At 43.8% G+C, this 18,558-nt stretch overlaps 1 protein-coding gene across 2 annotated transcripts in view; it reads left to right on the top strand.

The window, feature by feature from the left end:
- LOC139378979 (adhesion G protein-coupled receptor L3-like) overlaps positions 1 to 18,558 on the top strand; it is a 300,766-nt gene that overhangs the window by 236,624 nt on the left and 45,584 nt on the right. For both annotated transcript variants that reach the window (XM_071121642.1, XM_071121641.1), the window contains exons 12-14: positions 3,825 to 3,947; positions 6,184 to 6,389; positions 8,541 to 8,717. In XM_071121642.1, the coding sequence (XP_070977743.1) occupies positions 3,825 to 3,947; positions 6,184 to 6,389; positions 8,541 to 8,717 (506 nt within the window). The remainder of the gene's footprint in view (positions 1 to 3,824; positions 3,948 to 6,183; positions 6,390 to 8,540; positions 8,718 to 18,558) is intronic.

Genomic DNA, 18,558 nt, shown 5'->3' with positions numbered 1-18,558 from the left:
CATGTTGCCCATTCTAACGTTCAATCGAACAGTAACTGAAGGTCTTGATGCCTGTCTGCCTGCTTTATTTAGCAAGCCATGGCCACGTGACTCACTGTCTGCAGGAGTGAACCGTTTTCTTGAAAGGGGTGGTGTGCCTAATAAACTGACTGAGTGTATGGACTCTTCACTAAACAATATCCTAAAAACATTAGTTAGTCTGTGTGTGTGTGTACCTACAGATGTATTATCTTCATTTGATCACCCTGTTGCAGGATAACTTTCTTTATTGAGTGAGGAGTAGTTCAGGTGTAACAGGGGGAGACTTGATGTACATTTTCTCGCTTTGTGCGGTTAAAGAATGGTTGAAGCTGACGAACAATTTTGCCCTCTGAGATTGGCCCTCGCTTTAAGGAAGTGATCATTTTTGGGTGTGAGCTAAGAGGAAAGCGATGGGTAGACGAGATCGAGATGAATGGTGAACACAGCCACGTTTTGGAGTGCCGGCACAACAGCTGTTGTGTCTGAGGGGGAGATCATCATTTGTCGTTCAAAGACTGCGGCATCGGGAAAATGAGGCGTTGAAAGAAGATCATTTCATAAGGTACAGTTGCAGGAAAACGTTCCTACAATGCACAAAATATACAAGTTGTAGTGTATCTGAGGATAAAAAGTCATTTTCACTTTGAAATTTCATACTTGATTTTCCATTATGAAAAATGTATCAACCCCTACAAAATTATAAATTCCTTATAATCCACATAATTTTCTGTGCTGCAGGATTATTTTCCTGCTGTTGCAAACTGGCTCAAATTAAGATCCTAAATCTGCATGCCAGCATATGCTCGTGCGTGTGTGTATACAGTACTTTCGGAAAGTATTCAGACCCCTTGACTTTTTCCACATTTTGTTACGTTACAGCCTTATTATAAAATGTATTAAATCATTTGTTTCCTCATCAATCTACACACAATACCCCATAATGACAAAGCAAAAAAAAAATGTTAAAAAACTAAAAGACTGAAATAGGACATTTACATAGGTATTCAGACCTTTTACGTAGTACTTTGTTGAAGCACCTTTAGCAGCGATTACAGCCTCACGTCTTCTTGGGTAGGACACTACAAGCTTGGCACACCTGTATTTGGGGAGTATCTCCCGTTCTTCTCTGCAGATCCTCTCAAGCTCTGTCAGGATGGATGGGGAGCATCGCTGCACAGGTATCTCCAGAGATGTTTGAACGGGTTCAAGTCCAGTCTCTTGCTGGGACACTCAAGGATATTGAGACTTATCCTGAAGCCACTCCTGCGTTGTCTTGGCTATATGCTTAGGGTCGTTGTCCTGTTGGAAGATTAACCTTCGCCTGTCTGAGGTCCTAACCTGCTCCTGAGAGCTTTTCATCAAGAATCTCTATGTACTTTGCTATGTTTATCTTTCCCTCGATCCTGACTAGTCTTCCAGTCCCTGCCACTGATAAGAGTTCAATCTTGGTTTCATTAGACCAGGGAATCTTGTTTCTCATGGGCTGAGAGTCCTTTAAGTGCCTTTTGGCAACTCCAAGCGGGCTGTCATGTGCCATTTACTGAGGTGTGGCTTCCGTCTGGCCACTCCACTATAAAGGCCTGATTGGTGGATTGCTGAAGTGATGGTTGTCCTTCTGGAAGGTTCTCCCATCTCCACAGAGGAACTCTGGAGCTCTGTCAGAGTGACCATCTGGTTCTTGGTCACTTCCCTGACCAAAGCCCCCTTCCCACGATGGCTCAGTTTAGCCATGTGGCCAGCTCTAGGAAGTGCCCTGGTGGTTCCGAACTCCTTCCATATAAGAATGATGGAGGCCACTGTGTTCTTGGTTACCTTCAATGCTGCAATAATTTTTTTGGAACCCTTCCCCAGATCTGTGTCTCAACAGGTGTGTGCCTTTCCAAATCATGCCCAATAAATTGAATTTACCACAGGTTGACTCCAATCAAGTTGTAGAAACATCACAGGGACGATCAATGGAAACAGGATGCACCGGAGCTCAATTTCGAGTCTCATAGCAAAGTGTCTGAATACTTATGTAAATATGGTATTGTTATTTTATTTTAGAAATTTGCAAGAATGTAAGAAAAAAACTCATCTGTTTTGTCATTATGGGGTATTGTGTGGGAATTGATGAGGAAAATGCGGAAAAAGTCAAGGGGTTGAAATACTTTCCGAATGCACTGTATGTGTTAATCTCCTCTCCACCTTTTGTTTGTTTGCATGCGTGTCTGTGTACCACTCCCGCTCATCGCTGATCTTATGAACAGATTTCTGCCGTCTTATTTCAACCGGCATACACATCAACACCTATTGTGGGTGTGTGTGATGCCTAAAGCCAGTCTTAAGCCTTTTTTTCATGGCTCATCCAGCAGGATGAAAAACATTGCAACTGACTCAGTTAGCTCTGATCTGGGATTGTTCGGCATAGCGGCCATTGTCGCTTTCCAGTTGAATAGGAATACATCTCGCCATCTCCAAAAGAATCCCTTGCACCATTGTGTAGCAGTTGCGAGGGTGCCTCGGAATGTTAATACCAAGGTTCTCTTTCTTAAAGTGAGAGCATGGCATGGCATGAAAACAACTTTTTTTTTCAAGGGTAGCCACAATAAGATTTTGCCTTCCCTCTGTGGGTGTTTTGTGCGAGCATTCGAGAGGTGCCCTTGAAGCCAGAAGTTGAAAGAAGTTTGAAATCTTTGATGCCATCTCTCCCAATTAACAAAGTACTGTCCAGGCCTGTGTTCAAATAGTATTGGTTTTCCTTAAAATACTTATCATGTTTGATTGGGCCTGTCTGGAGTGACAGGTGGGCAGGGTTTGCACTTTGGGGACTATTCCATTAGTTCCATTGCACTAGGCAAGCTCAAATGAAGAATTTAAAAGACAACATACTCTTTTAAGATCTGGGTCTTGTTCTGTATTCTCAAACTAAATTCAAGCACATGAAAAGTACACTTATCTCTTAGAAACTGATTTTTTTCTGCCAATCTCCTATTGACTCCTCATTTTCCTCTGCTGTACAATGCAGCAGTCTTTAAACCACAAGTTATGATCTCCCCTCAGATACAACAGCTGTTGTGCCAGTTCTCCAAAACCTGGCTGTCTTCACCATTTGTCTCTATCTCATCTACCCATCGCTTTCCTCTCAGCTCACCCCCAACATTGATAGCTTCCTTGAAGTGAGGGCCAATTTTCTCAGTTGGCAAAAGTTAGTGGACTTCAACACGAATCAAGGTAGTATGCAACCAGGCTCCCTCAGTTACTCCTAACTCGACGAAGAAAGTGTTGCGAGACGTGTATAGCCCAGTGTTGATCGGAAGGCTTCAGTGGGACTCTACTCTTCAAAGCCTGCCGAATTCAGAGGATGATGTACTTCATTCAACACACCCTGAAACCACTGATGAATGGAATCAATTATATCAGAGTAAAAGGCTTCTGAGAAAAAATCTGACAAGGTATCTCCTTGAAAATCCATTTGAAGTTTGTGAAATGCATCAAGTAATGCATAATAGCTGATGTTGGGGAAGGGAGCATCTTTTGATCAAGTGTTTCTTAAACTTTGTTGTTACCCCTTTGTCTGCTTTGTCTCTGATCTGAAACAAACTCCAGTGCTGTGATGCATACAGTCAGAGCAGAACTGAGTTTCGTATTACAATGTAAAGCTATCGTTCAATGCTAACACGTTTCGACAGGGGCATGGGTTTCCTTTCATATACTGCAAATGTTATCCCAGATGGAATTCTCTTGCATCACTGTCGACACTTTCACCCCTCATAATAATGTTCTTTAAATGGTCCTTTTTCTTCTCATTTGCTTCTGTCCAGAGCTGGAGGTGGCCCGGATGAGTACGGAAGGAAATCTGCCCGACCTGAAATTCCCACAAAGTGGCGGCCATGGTAACTCCATCTCCCTGTCATCAAGCACCTTGAAACAACATGGGAGAAACGGTAAATGACTTTGCCTTTTAATTTAAAAAAATATATATATCAGGGCTCTCCAACTCCAGTACTGAACAGCTATTAGTTGTGCAGGCTTTTGTTCCATTCCATCAGTTAGTGCCTGCATACCCAGTAGCTCTTCTGGACTGAACATCCCTGTCTGAGATAAGTCTGCCATTGATAATTCTATGCATAGTTAGTTTTTTTTCTGATGCCATAAGATTATAAGAAATGTAAAGGAGAGAAAGGCTCTAATATCTTAAAAGGGCAAACCGTGTCTCAAACAACAAAAAAGGTGGCACCCTGTTTTTGCTCACCGTTAGCTAATATTTTGAAAAAGTAGGTCAATTCAATAGGAACAAAAGTGTAAGCTGCATTGAAATGCGATGACGGTTACGAGGAGGGGCTTGGGAGTTTAAAACGTGTCCCTTTGCAGGGCTTGGTGCGAATGAGAAATATAACTTCCCTGCAGCTAATTATACTTGCTTACCACCTGCTTCGAACAGGCTGTTAAGAGCATGGGTTGCTTACCAGTAACATGTTTTTTGTGTGTGCAGAGTTAGGGTGCCTTCAAACCAAAACGCAGGTTCGACGCGGCAAATTATTCTGTAAAAAAGCTACATTTTCAATTGGTTGACAGATACGTTGTTGCTACTATAAGTACAAGTGTAACCACTTGTACTTACAGACTCTATAATATCAATATAATTCCAAGTGTGCCAAAAATGTTAGAAGCAGCTGGAGGACTTACACTTGGTTCCAGGCAGAGGTGACCAACCCTCTTCCAGGAAAGAGATACTGGATCTACCAGGGTTTTCTTCCAACCTTGTTATAACACAGTTGATTCTGCATAGTATCAAGGTCATGGAAAGCAGCTAATTAGTAGAATGAGGTGTGCTAGATAAGAGCTGGAGAGAAAGCCTAGCAGAAGGGAAGTTGTCCAGGAGGAGGGTTGGCCACCCCTGATACAACCTCTGATTAAGTAAAGCGCCTTTTTTACTCGACTTCAATGGACAAAAGAGGCTCCCTGGTTGCGGAATTAGTTGTGTTCAAGAGCTGCTTCAAACTTTAATGAGGCTATTATACACAATGCGGGGCTACCTACGGGAGCTCCGCCGCCCGTTTTTGGACTTGATTACTTGTTCATGCAAATGAGTTAGGCTGTTAGCACGTGCTCACCGCTCTTGGCTCTCGATGAGTGTCCAGCGGTGCCCGATGCTTTATTATATCTTCATTTGCTTTTATTTCCCGTTCCTTGAGAGGTAACACGCAATTTTCGTCTCGAGTGAGTGATCCAAGTCGCTGAGGGAGGGGTGTGCTTTCACATCCACCGTCCAAAGAAAGACGCCGGGAGAGGGATACGGTAGTGCGATGGGAGTGGGGAAAGAAACTAGGAGGAGTATCTGTTGCCTTTGTCAGTGCAATAAAGCAATAATGACATTTCATTGAAGTTGAATTAAATGGGCTTATCATACCTACAGAGGTAACATGCTCGGAGCAGCGAAAGTGTTTGAAGAATTTTCCCTATATTTTGTCCAAAATAGTTTCAACTCTAATCCTTGGGAATCTAAAAAGAATGAATGCAGTTTTTACCGTACCCCAGAATGCATCCTTATTTTTAAGTCTTGTGAATTTTAATAGGTTAGGTTATTGTGTGCTCCAAGACTTTGTGGAACTGTAACGTTTGACATCTGTAGATTGAGCTGTGGTGGTCCAACGCCGTTATGCCCTGGAGCAGGCACTTAACCCCAAAAATGGTTCCAAAAGCCAGCTGCACTCCGACTGACTCTGTGCTCTTCAATGTGTGTGTGGTTTTCTCGTAGGCATATAAAACCTTGGCACACCTAGTCTAGGTTTACAAACCTTATTAATTTATGGACAGAAACATATGTTGACCAGATAGTAATTTTTCACTTTTGGATTTTGTTTGATTTTCTGGCGCTAATGTCTCTGCTACTTTAACATTGATTTGCGCTGTTAATAACATTACACTGTTTGGTAAAGCATTTTAACCACACACTTTCAATTCGTCAGTGGTGGCTCTGTCTCAAGTCTCAATTGCCTTTCCTTCATTCTACTTTCCTCCATCACTCTGATCTGAAAGAACTGACCTGGTGAAAGCCAGCCTAATGATGAGCTTACGCCATATTCTTTTCACCTGTCACTACAGACAAAGGGGAGGAGATGAGCAGAGGATGGATTTTCAAGAAATTGAGACTAAGCCATGATGTGTTATTTTTCCTAGGAGAGATCCGGATGGCCTTCGTCCTGTACAAACACATCGGAGCCTATCTGTCTACAGAGAATGCCAGCATGAAGCTCGGCAGGGAAGCCATGGCCACCAACTACTCTGTCATTGTCAACTCTCCCGTCATCACCGCAGCCATCAACAAAGAGAACAACAAAGTCTACCTGTCTGAACCGGTCATATTTACCTTGAAACACCTGCAGGTAGAACGTGTACACACACACTTTGGGATTATCATGAAATTCACTGAGTTTCTTCAAGGGGCAATTTGGGATTGGTACATTCATTTTGGACTTTTTAAATGAATGGAGTCACCCCATAGCCCCCCATTTTAAAGTTTTACCTCAATCTATCATAACATATTGACGATGCAAAACGTTGTTTTCATTAATTTTCTCCCTATTATTTTTAGAACAGAACAGTCTAACCTGGAAGGCTGAGCTAATATGAGGGTTCTATTGTTAATCCTTGAAGGCTGGTTAGTCATAGGCAGAGCATTATCTTCCTCCCCGACTGCATTATCTTCCTCCCCGGCTGCATTATCTTCCCCTCGCACGACTCCATCGAAACAGCCCCGGTTTGTCTCCCAACGGCGCCCAAAGCTGTTATTCACTAGGGAGAGAGGGGGGGGGTGTGTGTAACACTTGGGGCCAATGCAGTTATAATGGGGACCAACTGGAGTCCGCCGCCGCTTCCCTACGTTTTTCTTGCCCCACTGGTCTAATCTCAATAAAACAGTGCTCTTCTATAAAGTACGTTTGTGCTTCCCTCCACTGCACTTCTGTGAGGACATGTCTTTTTTTCTGAACGGCTGTTTGCTCTGTCTTCTGAAAAGTTGGTTATTTTAAAGAGTATTCTAAGATTCGTCTAGAGAGTATTCAAAAAAGATGAACTGAGTCTGTATGGATGGTTATATAACTGCAGGTACACTAGAGTATGAATGGATAGGAGGATGTACTTCTCATAGCCTGGTTCCAGATCTGTTTCTGCTGTCTTGCCAACTACTATGGTCATTGTCATGCCAATCGTGGCAAAAACTGACTTATCCTAGGATAAGGATAGCCTGGGTTCAGATCTATTTGTGTCATCTTGGCAACTACTATGTTAATTGTCATCAGTGATGTAGTGGTAAAGAAACTAGGTGGTTAAACTTGGTTGCAGTGAATAAAGTAACGCTCCTTATACTTTCAATGCGTTCTTCCGCAAAAGGTGGGTATACTGCGTTTACTTGTGTTTACCCTCCACTACACCACTGACTGTCATACCAAACACCACCATAGTACTTGGCTATACACCACCATAGTACTTGGCTATACACCATAAACAGATCTAGGATCAGGCTGTACTGCTCTTTATTCTAGTCATTTGTTCCATTGCTCTACAATGAAAAGCCTTTAGATCAGATGGTGTTGGACCACTGGTCCCAGGGGACTGTGGTCGTCCTCTAGTTATTGTTTCACTTCCTTGCCTCAGCACTTAATGGACTAATTAAAGTTGTGAATGAGACAGAAGGTCACCTGGCCTGGTTATTCCACGGCCGTGCTGCACTGTATCCAACTAGCCATTGGTTGGCTGTGTGGAGGATAACTCAATAAGGTGGGACGTTTATCTCTGAGAGGATCTGCTGATTATGAATGTGTCACAAATGGAATCCTATTACAGTGCACTATTTTTGACCAGAGCCGTTTATGGTGCCTTTTGGGACGCAGTCCCATGTTCCACAGTCACAGTTTTGATTGCATTGTCAGTAGCAGCCAGATTGTCTTCTGCTGTGGGCAATTCCTTTAAGGTGCAGTTGAAGTGGCCCGGCAATATCTAGCTGCAAGAGATGGCGGTTCCCCACATCAAGGAAACTTTACCTGTTGAAAACTATTTGAGGCATTCCTATGCATCGTCACGTCTCTCCTCTCGCACTTTATCTGCATTAAGCTCTTAAGTGACTGTTTTGAAATGGGCCAGCGAGATGGCAGGCGACGCTAGCCGTTAAGGCCCGCCACCTTGCAGAGAGCAGCGGGGCAGTCTATTGTCGCACAGTAAAGGTTAAAGTGAAAGGTTGAAAAGCACAATGAAAGGCTGCTCGCCGCCGCCATTAAACTAAACCTGCACTGCCACCGGAAAAGGGAATTAAGTTTTTTTTTTTCTGAAATATTTTGTCCGGATCTGGAGTTATGGCATTGTGTCGAGGTTATGGGAGCTTACCTGGAATTAGCCCCATGCGTTTCCATTTAACCCAGCCAGAGCCGTTTAGAAAAGAAACATGACTCAACCTGCAATCAATGTGTGTGTTTTTCCTCCCATTAGCTCCATTGTACAGGGGCCCATAGGCTAATTGTTATGTGGTTTGTCCCCCACAGCAATCCAAGGAAAGCTTTAACCCCAACTGTTCTTTCTGGAGTTATTCCAAGAGGACCATGACGGGGTACTGGTCGACGCAGGATTGCCGGTTGCTAGGCACCAACAGGACTCACACCACGTGCTCTTGTACCCACCTGACTAACTTTGCCGTCCTCATGGCTCACGTGGAGGTCAAGGTAAGGCCTGTTCCACCGGCTCCTCATTCCGTTTGCTTTCAGCTCAGATCCCGTAGAAGCAATACACATTCCACAAGTAGTAGACGATGGAGAGCTCTGTTTTGCAAGCTTCATAGCACATTCTACAAAATGGCAGAGTTAAGATAGAAATCTAAGAGCTTTTTTTTTTTTTTTTTTGCCGAAAGCATCTTTAGTGTTGTGTGTATTAATTGTCCCCTTGCCTTGTGCTAGGCCTTGTGTGAATAGTTAGGCCTTGTGTGAATAGTTGGAGAGAGTGGCCGGAAAATGGAGAAAAAAAAAGGAAAATGCATTTATGTTTGAAAGCATTTAGAACACCTGAACGCACGATTCAAAGTTTCGAACGTTCCGATAGTCGCGTATTGATGAATTGAAGGAGAATCAGCATCTGTTTAAGTTGTGTTGGAGCCTGGTACTGGGAAAGCATAAATTAACACATTTACATTTTCTGTGTATAATAGAACAATAACGATAAAGATTGTATTTATGCGCCTCCTAAAATATTTGGGGTTGCTGGTGTTTGTTATTGTGCTTTTAAGTGTCTCATTGCGATGCTTAAATCCAAGATTACTTTTCAATTGATGTTATTTCGTTACATTGAAGCAAATATATTGCAACTCAATTTTTTTATTTTTACTTTGACTTTTATTTGTTGCTGTCTGATACAAAGACTCATATGAAAGAGATTTAGCGAAAGGGTGCATTTTATTTCAAAAGCATGAATTGATATGTTGTGTGTGTGCTCTTTTACCTGGGAGAAAATATCTGTGTGTTCTTTCTTTGCACTGTTGGATGCTTCATTGTCCGCTTTCGTCTTCTGGGAAAACAACAGAAAGTGAAGAGAAATACAGAGCTGTTTGACAGACACAGGAAAAGCGAGGAGGGAGAGGAGGGATAAAGAGAGGAAACATATAATAGGAGAGATCTCCTCTTTTTTCTCTCTCCCTCTTTCTCCCTCCTCTCGCTCTCTCCCTCTCTCTCGCGCTCTCTCTCCCCTCTTTCTCTCTCTCTCTCCCTCCGCCCTCTCACTCTCTCTCCCCTCTTTCTCTGTCTCACTCCCTCCCTCTCACTCTCTCTCTCCCATCTTTCTTGCACGTTCTCTTTCTCTCTCTCCCCCAAGGCAGTGAACCTTAATCAGCAGGGAAGGATGACTCTATAATGTCTCTCCCAGTTTGCCCAAGGCCATGTAACCACAGACCTCCCCTCTACCCCAGCTCCCACCCCGCTCCAGTCAACCAGCCCCTTTGGTCCAAAGGGGGTCACCCCCAGTGAGGAGGAGTTACTGTTTGTCACTAAGCCGCTTGGCTTGGGGGAGCCAGTGTGCTCAAGCCTTGGTGTCAAACCGGGCCATGAATGCAGAGGGAAGCTGTGAATAATCTAGGGGCCTTAACAGAATAAAAGAAAACTGGTGAAAAATAGGGCAAAATGGGAGTGAAAGAAGCACTTTGTCATGTGATTCACTCACCTTTTGGAAACTCCAGGATGCTGGTGTTCATTCAGGGGGAAAGTGGAAAGTCGTTACACCCCAATTCCAAAATTGCAGCATTTTTCTACTCGAAAGACATTTTGGTTCTGAGGAAACGCAGGCATCCATTGACACACTGCCAAGGCATTCCAATCCGGAAGCACGAATGAATGGTGAAGAAAGAGCACAAAAATGCCGTAAATTGGAGTGACCATATTTTGTCTCCATGGTAACTAAACATATTCTGTTCTGTCTAGGCATTGTTATTACACATTACCCTCTGAGTGAGAGATTGCAGATTGGCATGCGGCAATTACCATCTTCACTTTGAGCGGGCAGAGGCCCGCTGTCACTGTCATCTTTCGTTTTGCTGTATTCCGGCAGATAGACAGGGTGTTCCAGTTGTAAATGACAATAATACTACTCTACTTTTAAGTTCGGGAAGTGTTTGGGCTTTCATGATAAGACGTTGTTTGATACGTTCAGTTGTTCATGAACAGCTTATTATTGTAGATATTACTTAGTCCTAGATAGAGATATTACTAAGTTGAGGTATTGTTAAAAGGCTGTAGTAGTTGGTTGAAGTGATGTCTCTACAACCCGTTTTCAACCAGAACTGTACCTGATGGACATTTTAGAAAGCCGACCAAATGCGTGTACATAACCTGTATTAGAAGCATGAACTTGGTTATTTAATGATGTGAGCTTTTTCTTAATTCTATTAAGACAACATAGAACAGCTAATGTGGTGCCTTTCATCAATAACGGCCCTCATCTCGTTCTTGATTGCACCACGCTGCCCAGTCTTAACTTTCATGTTTGTATTTTACCTTTGAACTTAAAGCAGATGGGTGATTATTGCGCTAGCTCAGTATTGTAGATATGTGTATCTTGAATCCACAGACTCTGACTCTCTGAGGAATTAATTATGTAACTTTGATCTCTGCCAAAGGAGGTGAAAAAATATCCATCTTTGTCTATTGAAAATGGTTATGTACTTTTTTGATTATCTTTGGACTTGCACTTATTATTTGAGCTTCTACTTCTAAAAATTCACCTTTCCAGAAACAAGTCTCTCACTGTTGCCGCTTGCTATAGACCTCCCTCTGCCCCCAGCTGTGCCCTCGATACCATATGTGAATGATTGCCCCCCATCTATCTTCTGAGCTCGTGCTACTAGGTGACCTAAACTGGGACATGCTTAACACCCCGGCCATCCTACAATCCAAGCTTGATGCCCTCAATCTCACACAAATGATCAATGAACCTACCAGGTACAACTCCAAATCCGTAAACATGGGCACCCTCATAGATGTCATCCTAACTAACTCGCCCTCCAAATACACCTCTGCTGTTTTCAATCAAGATCTCAGCAATCACTGCCTCATTGCCTGCATCCATAATGGGTCTGCGACCAAACGACCACCCCTCATCACTGTCAAACGCTCCCTAAAACACTTCTGCGAGCAGGCTTTTCTAATTGACATGGCTGGGGTATCCTAGAATGACATTGACCTCATCCCGTCAGTAGATGATGCCTGGCTATTCTTTAAAAGTGCCTTCCTCACCATCTTAAATAAGCATGCCCCATTCAAAAAATGTAGGACTAGGAATAGATTTAGTCCTTGGTTCACTCCAGACCTGTCTGCCCTTGACCAGCACAAAAACATCCTGTGGCGTTCTGCATTAACATCGAATAGCCCCCGTGATATGCAACTTTTCAGGGAAGTTATCAACAAATATACACAGGCAGTTAGGAAAGCTAAGGCTATGTTTTTCAAACAGAAATTTGCATCCTGTAGTACGAACTCAAAAAAGTTCTGGGACACTGTAAAGTCCATGGAGAATAAGAGCACCTGCTCCCAGTTGCCCACTGCTCTGAGGCTGGGAAACACTGTCACCACCGATAAATCCACTATAATTGAGAATTCCAATAAGCATTTCTCTACGGCTGGCCATGCTTTCCACCTGGCTACCCCTACCCCGGTCAACTGCCCGGCACCTTCCACAGCAACCCGCCATTGCCCCCACTATTTCTCCTTTACCCAAACCAGATAGCTGATGCAAAATCTGGACCCATACAAATCTGCCGGGCTAGACAATCTGCACCCTCTCTTTCTAAAAATGATCTGCAAGAATTGTTGCAACCCCTATTACTAGCCTGTTCAAACTCTCTTTCGTATCGTCTGAGATTCCCAAAGATTGGAAAGCTGCCGCGGTCATCCCCCTCTTCAAAGACCAAAACTGCTACAGACCTATATCTATCCTACCCTGTCTTTCTAAGGTCTTCGAAAGCCAAGTTAACAAACAGCTTACCCACCATTTAGAATCCCACCGTACCTTCTCCGCTATACAATCTGGTTTCAGAGCTGGTCATCGGTGCACCTTAGCCACGCTCAAGGTCCTAAACGACATCATAACCGCTATCGATAAGAGACATTACTGTGCAGCCGTATTCATCGACCTGGCCAAGGCTTTCAACTCTGTCAATCACCACATTCTTGTTGGCAAACTCGACAGCCTTGGTTTCTCAAATGATTGCCTTGCCTGGTTTATCAACTACTTCTCTGATAGAGTTCAGTGTGTCAAATCGGACGGCCTGTTGTCTGGACCTCTGGCAGTCTCTATGGGGGTGCCACAGGGTTCAATCCTCGGGCCGACTCTCTTCTCTGTATACATCAATGATGTTGCTCTTGCTGCTGGTGACTCTGGTACACCTCTACGCAGACGACACCATTCTGTATACTTCTGGCCCCTCTTTGGACACTGTGTTAACTAACCTCCAGACGAGCTTCAATGCCATACAACTCTCATTCCGGTGCCTCCAACTGCTCTTAAGCGCAAGTAAAACTAAACGCATGCTATTCAACCGATCACTGCCCGCACCTGCTCGCCCGTCCAGCATCACTACTCTGACTTATAATACGTGGACAACTACAAATACCTAGGTGTCTGGTTAGACTGTAAACTCTCCTTCCAGACTCACATTAAGCATCTTCAATCCAAAATTTAATCTAGAATTGGCTTCCTATATCGCAACAAAGCATCCTTCACTCATGCTGCCAAACATACCCTCGTAAAACTGACCATTCTACCGTTTCTCGACTTCGGTGATGTCATCTATAAAATAGCCTCCAACACTCTACTCAACAAACTGGATGCAGTCTATCTCAGTGCCATCCGTATTGTCACCAAAGCCCCATACACTACCAACCATTGCGACCTGTACGCTCTCATTGGTTGGCCCTCGCTTCATACTCGTAGCCAAACGCACTAGATACAGGTTATCTACAAGTCTCTGCTAGGTAAAGCCCCGCCTTATCTCAGCTTACTGGCCACCATAGCAGCACCCACTCGTAGCACGTGCTCCAGCAGGTATATCTCATTGGTCACCCCCAAAAATCAATTTGTCCTTTGGTCGTCTTTCCTTCCAGTTCTCTGCTGCCAATGACTAGAACAAACTGCAAAAATCTCTGATGCTGGAGACTCATATCTCCCTCACTAGCTTTAAGCACCAGCTGTCAGAGCAGCTCACAGATCACTGCACCTGTACATAGCCCATCTGTAAACAGCCCATCTATCTACCTACCTCATCCCCATACAGTATTTATTTATTTATCTTGCTCCTTTGCACCCCAGTATCTCTACTTGCACATTCCTCTTCTAATTACTTTGCCACCATGGCCTATTTATTGCCTTAACTCCCTTATCTTACCTCATTTGCACTCACTGTATATATACTCTTTGTTTCTTTTGTTTTACTGTATTATTGACTATGTTTTGTTTATTCTATGTGTAACTCTGTGTTGTTGTATGTGTCGAATTGCTATACTTTATCTTGGCCAGGTTGCAGTTTCAAATGAGAACTTGTTCTCAACTAGCCTACCTGGTTTAATAAAGGTGAAATACAAAATAAATGCAAATTGAAGTGTTGTACTGACTGAAGCATTGTCAACTTTAAAAAGTCAACACAGTCCTGAAGGCCATCGACAGTTTGACTCATTATCATATCCCAATAGGCAAAGGCACATATACTCACACCGTGTCTGTCTACGACAGGGAATGAGGTAGCTGCCATCCAAAACAATCGGGAAGGGATTAAGTGACGTCACTTTCGTCTGTCTCACCTCTCAGGCCTTTTGTGCACCAACATGAGCTGTTCCTGCCGACGCAAACGACAGGGAATGAGGTAGCTGTCATCCAAACAATCGGGAAGGGATTAAGTGCCGTCACTTTCGTCTGTCTCACCTCTCAGGCCTTTTGTGCACCAACATGAGCTGTTCCTGCCGACGCACTGAAGTACACCCGTCGGGCGCGTAAACAAATGAAACTAAATGGCCCATCACCAGCTGTGTGTTAGTCAGAGATTATGTCGCTTTTGTGTCTCCAGGAAGGGAAGTGATTGCGAGGGAGTTTCGAGTGAGGAGGAGAGGGTTTGCTTAAGCGGTCTGTCAAAGTACAGTATGATATCTCCTCTAATCAGTCAACTCCAATTGCTCTCTCATCAAACATTAGAAATAGTATGATAATAATAACAAATATTTTTAAGGGTTGTTTAAGTCTATTGATAAGCTCCTCTATCCAGCTGGAAGTTACACAAAGAGAAAAAATGGTTGTTGTTTGAATTAAGGTTTCCAACGGCTGTTGGGAATTGCTTCAACTTGTCCCAGCAGGTCGCCATTCCTGTCAATATCCAACATGATCTCTTTTAACCCTAAAAGTGCCAACGGGTCAATTTTGGCCTCAAGGGGTGATACAGTACATGTCATTATTTCGATATCCTGTTTTTGATCCTAAAATCTTGGACTTTTTCAGCAACTACTTACTGACAATACCCCCCACAATTTACCATGTTTTTTGTGTTTATATGGAAGAATAAAAAATGATCTATTTTGTATACTAGTGGTGTGCGGCAAACATGACGACCTAACCGGCCTCTCAATGCCATCGTGCACATGTTGAGTTTGTCTATCCCCACCAGACGGACACGCAGGTTGAAATATCAAAACTAACTCTGAACCAACTGTCACGTTCTGACCTTAGTTCCTTTGTTATGTCTTTGTTTTAGTTTGGTCAGGGCGTGAGTTGGGGTGGGTAGTCTATGTTCGTTTTTCTATGTTGCGTTTATGTGTTAGGCCTGGTATGGTTCTCAATCAGAGGCAGGTGTTGTTCGTTGTCTCTGATTGAGTATCATACTTAGGTAGCCTTTTCCCACCTGTGTTTTGTGGGCGATTATTTTCTGTTCAGTGTTTTTCCATTCACCGTACAGGACTGTTCGTTTGTCGTATTTTTGTTCAGTGTTCAGTTATTTTATTAAAAACATGGACACTTACCACGCCGCGCATTGTTCCTCCTCTTCTTCCACCTACGACGATCATTAGACCAACTATATTAATTTGGGGAAAGGTTGAAACATTCATGGACATTTAGCTAACTAGCTTGCTGTTGCTAACTAATTTGTCCTGGGATATAAACATTGGGTTCTTATTTTACCTGAAGTGCACAAGGTCAATTTTTTATGCTGGATCTTTGTAGAATTTTGACCCACAAAATGTTGACACACTCCACAGATAAAAGGGGAAACCTAATTAGTTTCTTGTAATCTCTCCGCGTTCTTCTTCCTCCTTCTTCCTCCTCTTCTCCTTCTTCGTCTCCTCCTCCTTTTCCCTTCTACTCCATAGCGGTTGGCAACCAAGTGTGGACCTCATTCATCTTTCAATCACCCACGTGGGTATGTGCTCTTAAAAACCAATGAGGAGATGGGAGAGGTGTGACTTGCAGCGCATCATGCTTCACAAATAGAACCAAGGTCTATTTTAGCGCCTGGCTACCCCAGATTCAAAGGCCCCTTTGATTTCTACAGAGTGATGTCATATTCATTCCAGTAATGCCATTTAAGCAGTTGATCAAACATAACACCAGTGTTACTAAAGGACCAACATTTGGAAAAGCCTGCTTTAGACTTACTGGTTCAGTACCTTAATAGTCCAGACCCACCACCCAGCCAGCTACTCAAGGCATCAACAGTCTACTCTTCATCGAACCATCCTCCTTTTGAATTTAAGCTTCTATTTCCAAGACAGCCCCTGGGTTGTGGAGGCACTGTTTAAATAGCAGCTACAACCCCCCCAGCCGAGACTTAGAAAGATAGACCTGTTGTCCCTCCACATACAGGCCATTACTTAGGTAGTGAGCGTGTATGCCGGGATTGGGCTGGAGGTAATATCGAGCCACCTGTAAGTAGCACCATTCCCTAGGGACCACCGGGGTATAAATCAATGGTTCCTCTCAATAGGATGATGGTGGTGGTGGTGGTAAACCCATATATCAGTGTCCTGGTGGGGTGTCTGAATTGGAAATGATGAAGATACCATGATACATTCTAGGCTTTGGACAGTATAGATGGCACAGTCAATGTGTGCACGGTTCCCACGATGTTAACTTAGAACCTATTATAACTTGTAACTTCCATCCACCTATGTAGAGTAGCTTTCGAACCATCTAAATCTTAATGTGGCATGATAACCTGTTGTGGTCTCAGTGTCTTGATTTTCATAAAAAGAGGTCATCCATGTGCTTTTCTGTCTGTTTATTTAGTATAGGATGAACTTTAATGTTCCATGGGGGAAGTTGTCTCAGACACGTACCCTGGTTCAATCCTGGGCTGTATCCCAACCGGCGCACAATTGGCCCAGCGTCATCCGGTTTAGGGTTTGGCTGGGGTAGGCCTACATTGTAAATAAGAATTTGTTCTTAACTGACTTCCCTGGTTAACTAAAGGTTAAATACTGCTGTATACAAAATTGAGACTGTACGTTACACTCTCAACTTAATACATACATTACCCATATCACCATACACTTCTCATACAGCCACATAATCCTTAGCATATTCCCTCAGCTTTACTTGTTGCTGTTCAGGTATTTGATGGTCATGGGAGTGAAGGAGTGCTTATACCTGTTCAGCTTACATGTGGGGACCCTATAGCGTCTGCCTGAGTCAGAGGAGGGACCCTATAGCGTCTGCCTGAGTCAGAGGAGGGACCCTATAGCGTCTGCCTGAGTCGGAGGAGGGACCCTATAGCGTCTGCCTGAGTCAGAGGAGGGACCCTATAGCGTCTGCCAGAGTCAGAGGAGGGACCCTATAGCGTCTGCCAGAGTCGGAGGAGGGACCCTATAGCGTCTGCCTGAGTCAGAGGAGGGACCCTATAGCGTCTGCCAGAGTCGGAGGAGGGACCCTATAGCGTCTGCCTGAGTCAGAGGAGGGACCCTATAGCGTCTGCCAGAGTCAGAGGAGGGACATGGGAGGGGTCTGAAATAATAATCTGATAACGATCTGTTAACTATATCTCAGGATACTCTCTATGACCGCATAGTAGAACAGGAGCTTTCGTTTCTGGTCAACTCCAATTACCCTCAACTCCAATTACCCTGAGTCTACGTAGGAAATAGAGGCGATGTAGTCTGCAGCAGACACTCTCCACTTCGATCTTCCAGCTCAGCACATTGTCCATATTTACACCCAGGTAATTATACGAACTAAACTGTGCTATGTTGGGATTGTGGACAAGCACATGGTCACCGGCAGATTTGGGGTCTAACTCCATCTCATCCTATAAGGAAAAAATGATGTTGGATAGATCAACGTCCCGACTGCTATCTGAACGCATTCCACTTTAGGAGGCCGCATACATAGTCTACTGCCGGCATTATATCACGGTTATTGTCGCTGAGGACATTGTACGTTTCTATTAGGCACATGCACTGAATGGAAACGTCAAGGTCTCCTCCTGGCCCTTTAAACCTGATGAATGATTCGAGATCCCTGATTCATGTGCCCTCTTTGCTACCCTCTCTTCGTCCCATACAGATCGTAAATCCTTGCCCATACGTGAAAGCGCCACACGACACCCCTCAGTAGGACTACTGATACCCTTACTACAACATTTGCCCTGCCTAACCATATTTTATGACTGAAGCATGCTCTCTCTCTCTCTCTCTCTCTCTCTCTCTCTCTCTCTCTCTCTGTGTCATCCAGGTAGATTTATGCATTTTAATTGGATTGGCATCATGCTGTGAGCTGTTCTTTGAGGAATATCAAGGAAGGAAGCTTATCTTCTCTCTCCCATTGGTCCACATGATCTTGACACGTCCAGAGCCCAGTGGAGGCACCCCTTTTAGGATGAAGGGTCTCAACGGCAATTCATTTGCTATAGTTTGATATCTGATTGGATGGACTTGATTGGAGGTGTCAGGGCATAGGGCAACAGGGAATGCAGTTGACATGTACACTGAGTGTACAAAACATTAGGAACACCTGCTCTTTCCATGACATTATTGATGTCACTTCTCAAATCCA

The sequence above is a fragment of the Oncorhynchus clarkii genome, chromosome 21, assembly GCF_045791955.1.
Source record: "Oncorhynchus clarkii lewisi isolate Uvic-CL-2024 chromosome 21, UVic_Ocla_1.0, whole genome shotgun sequence".
Taxonomy (NCBI): Eukaryota; Metazoa; Chordata; class Actinopteri; order Salmoniformes; family Salmonidae; genus Oncorhynchus; species Oncorhynchus clarkii.
This window is presented reverse-complemented; position numbering and strand designations above follow the sequence as displayed.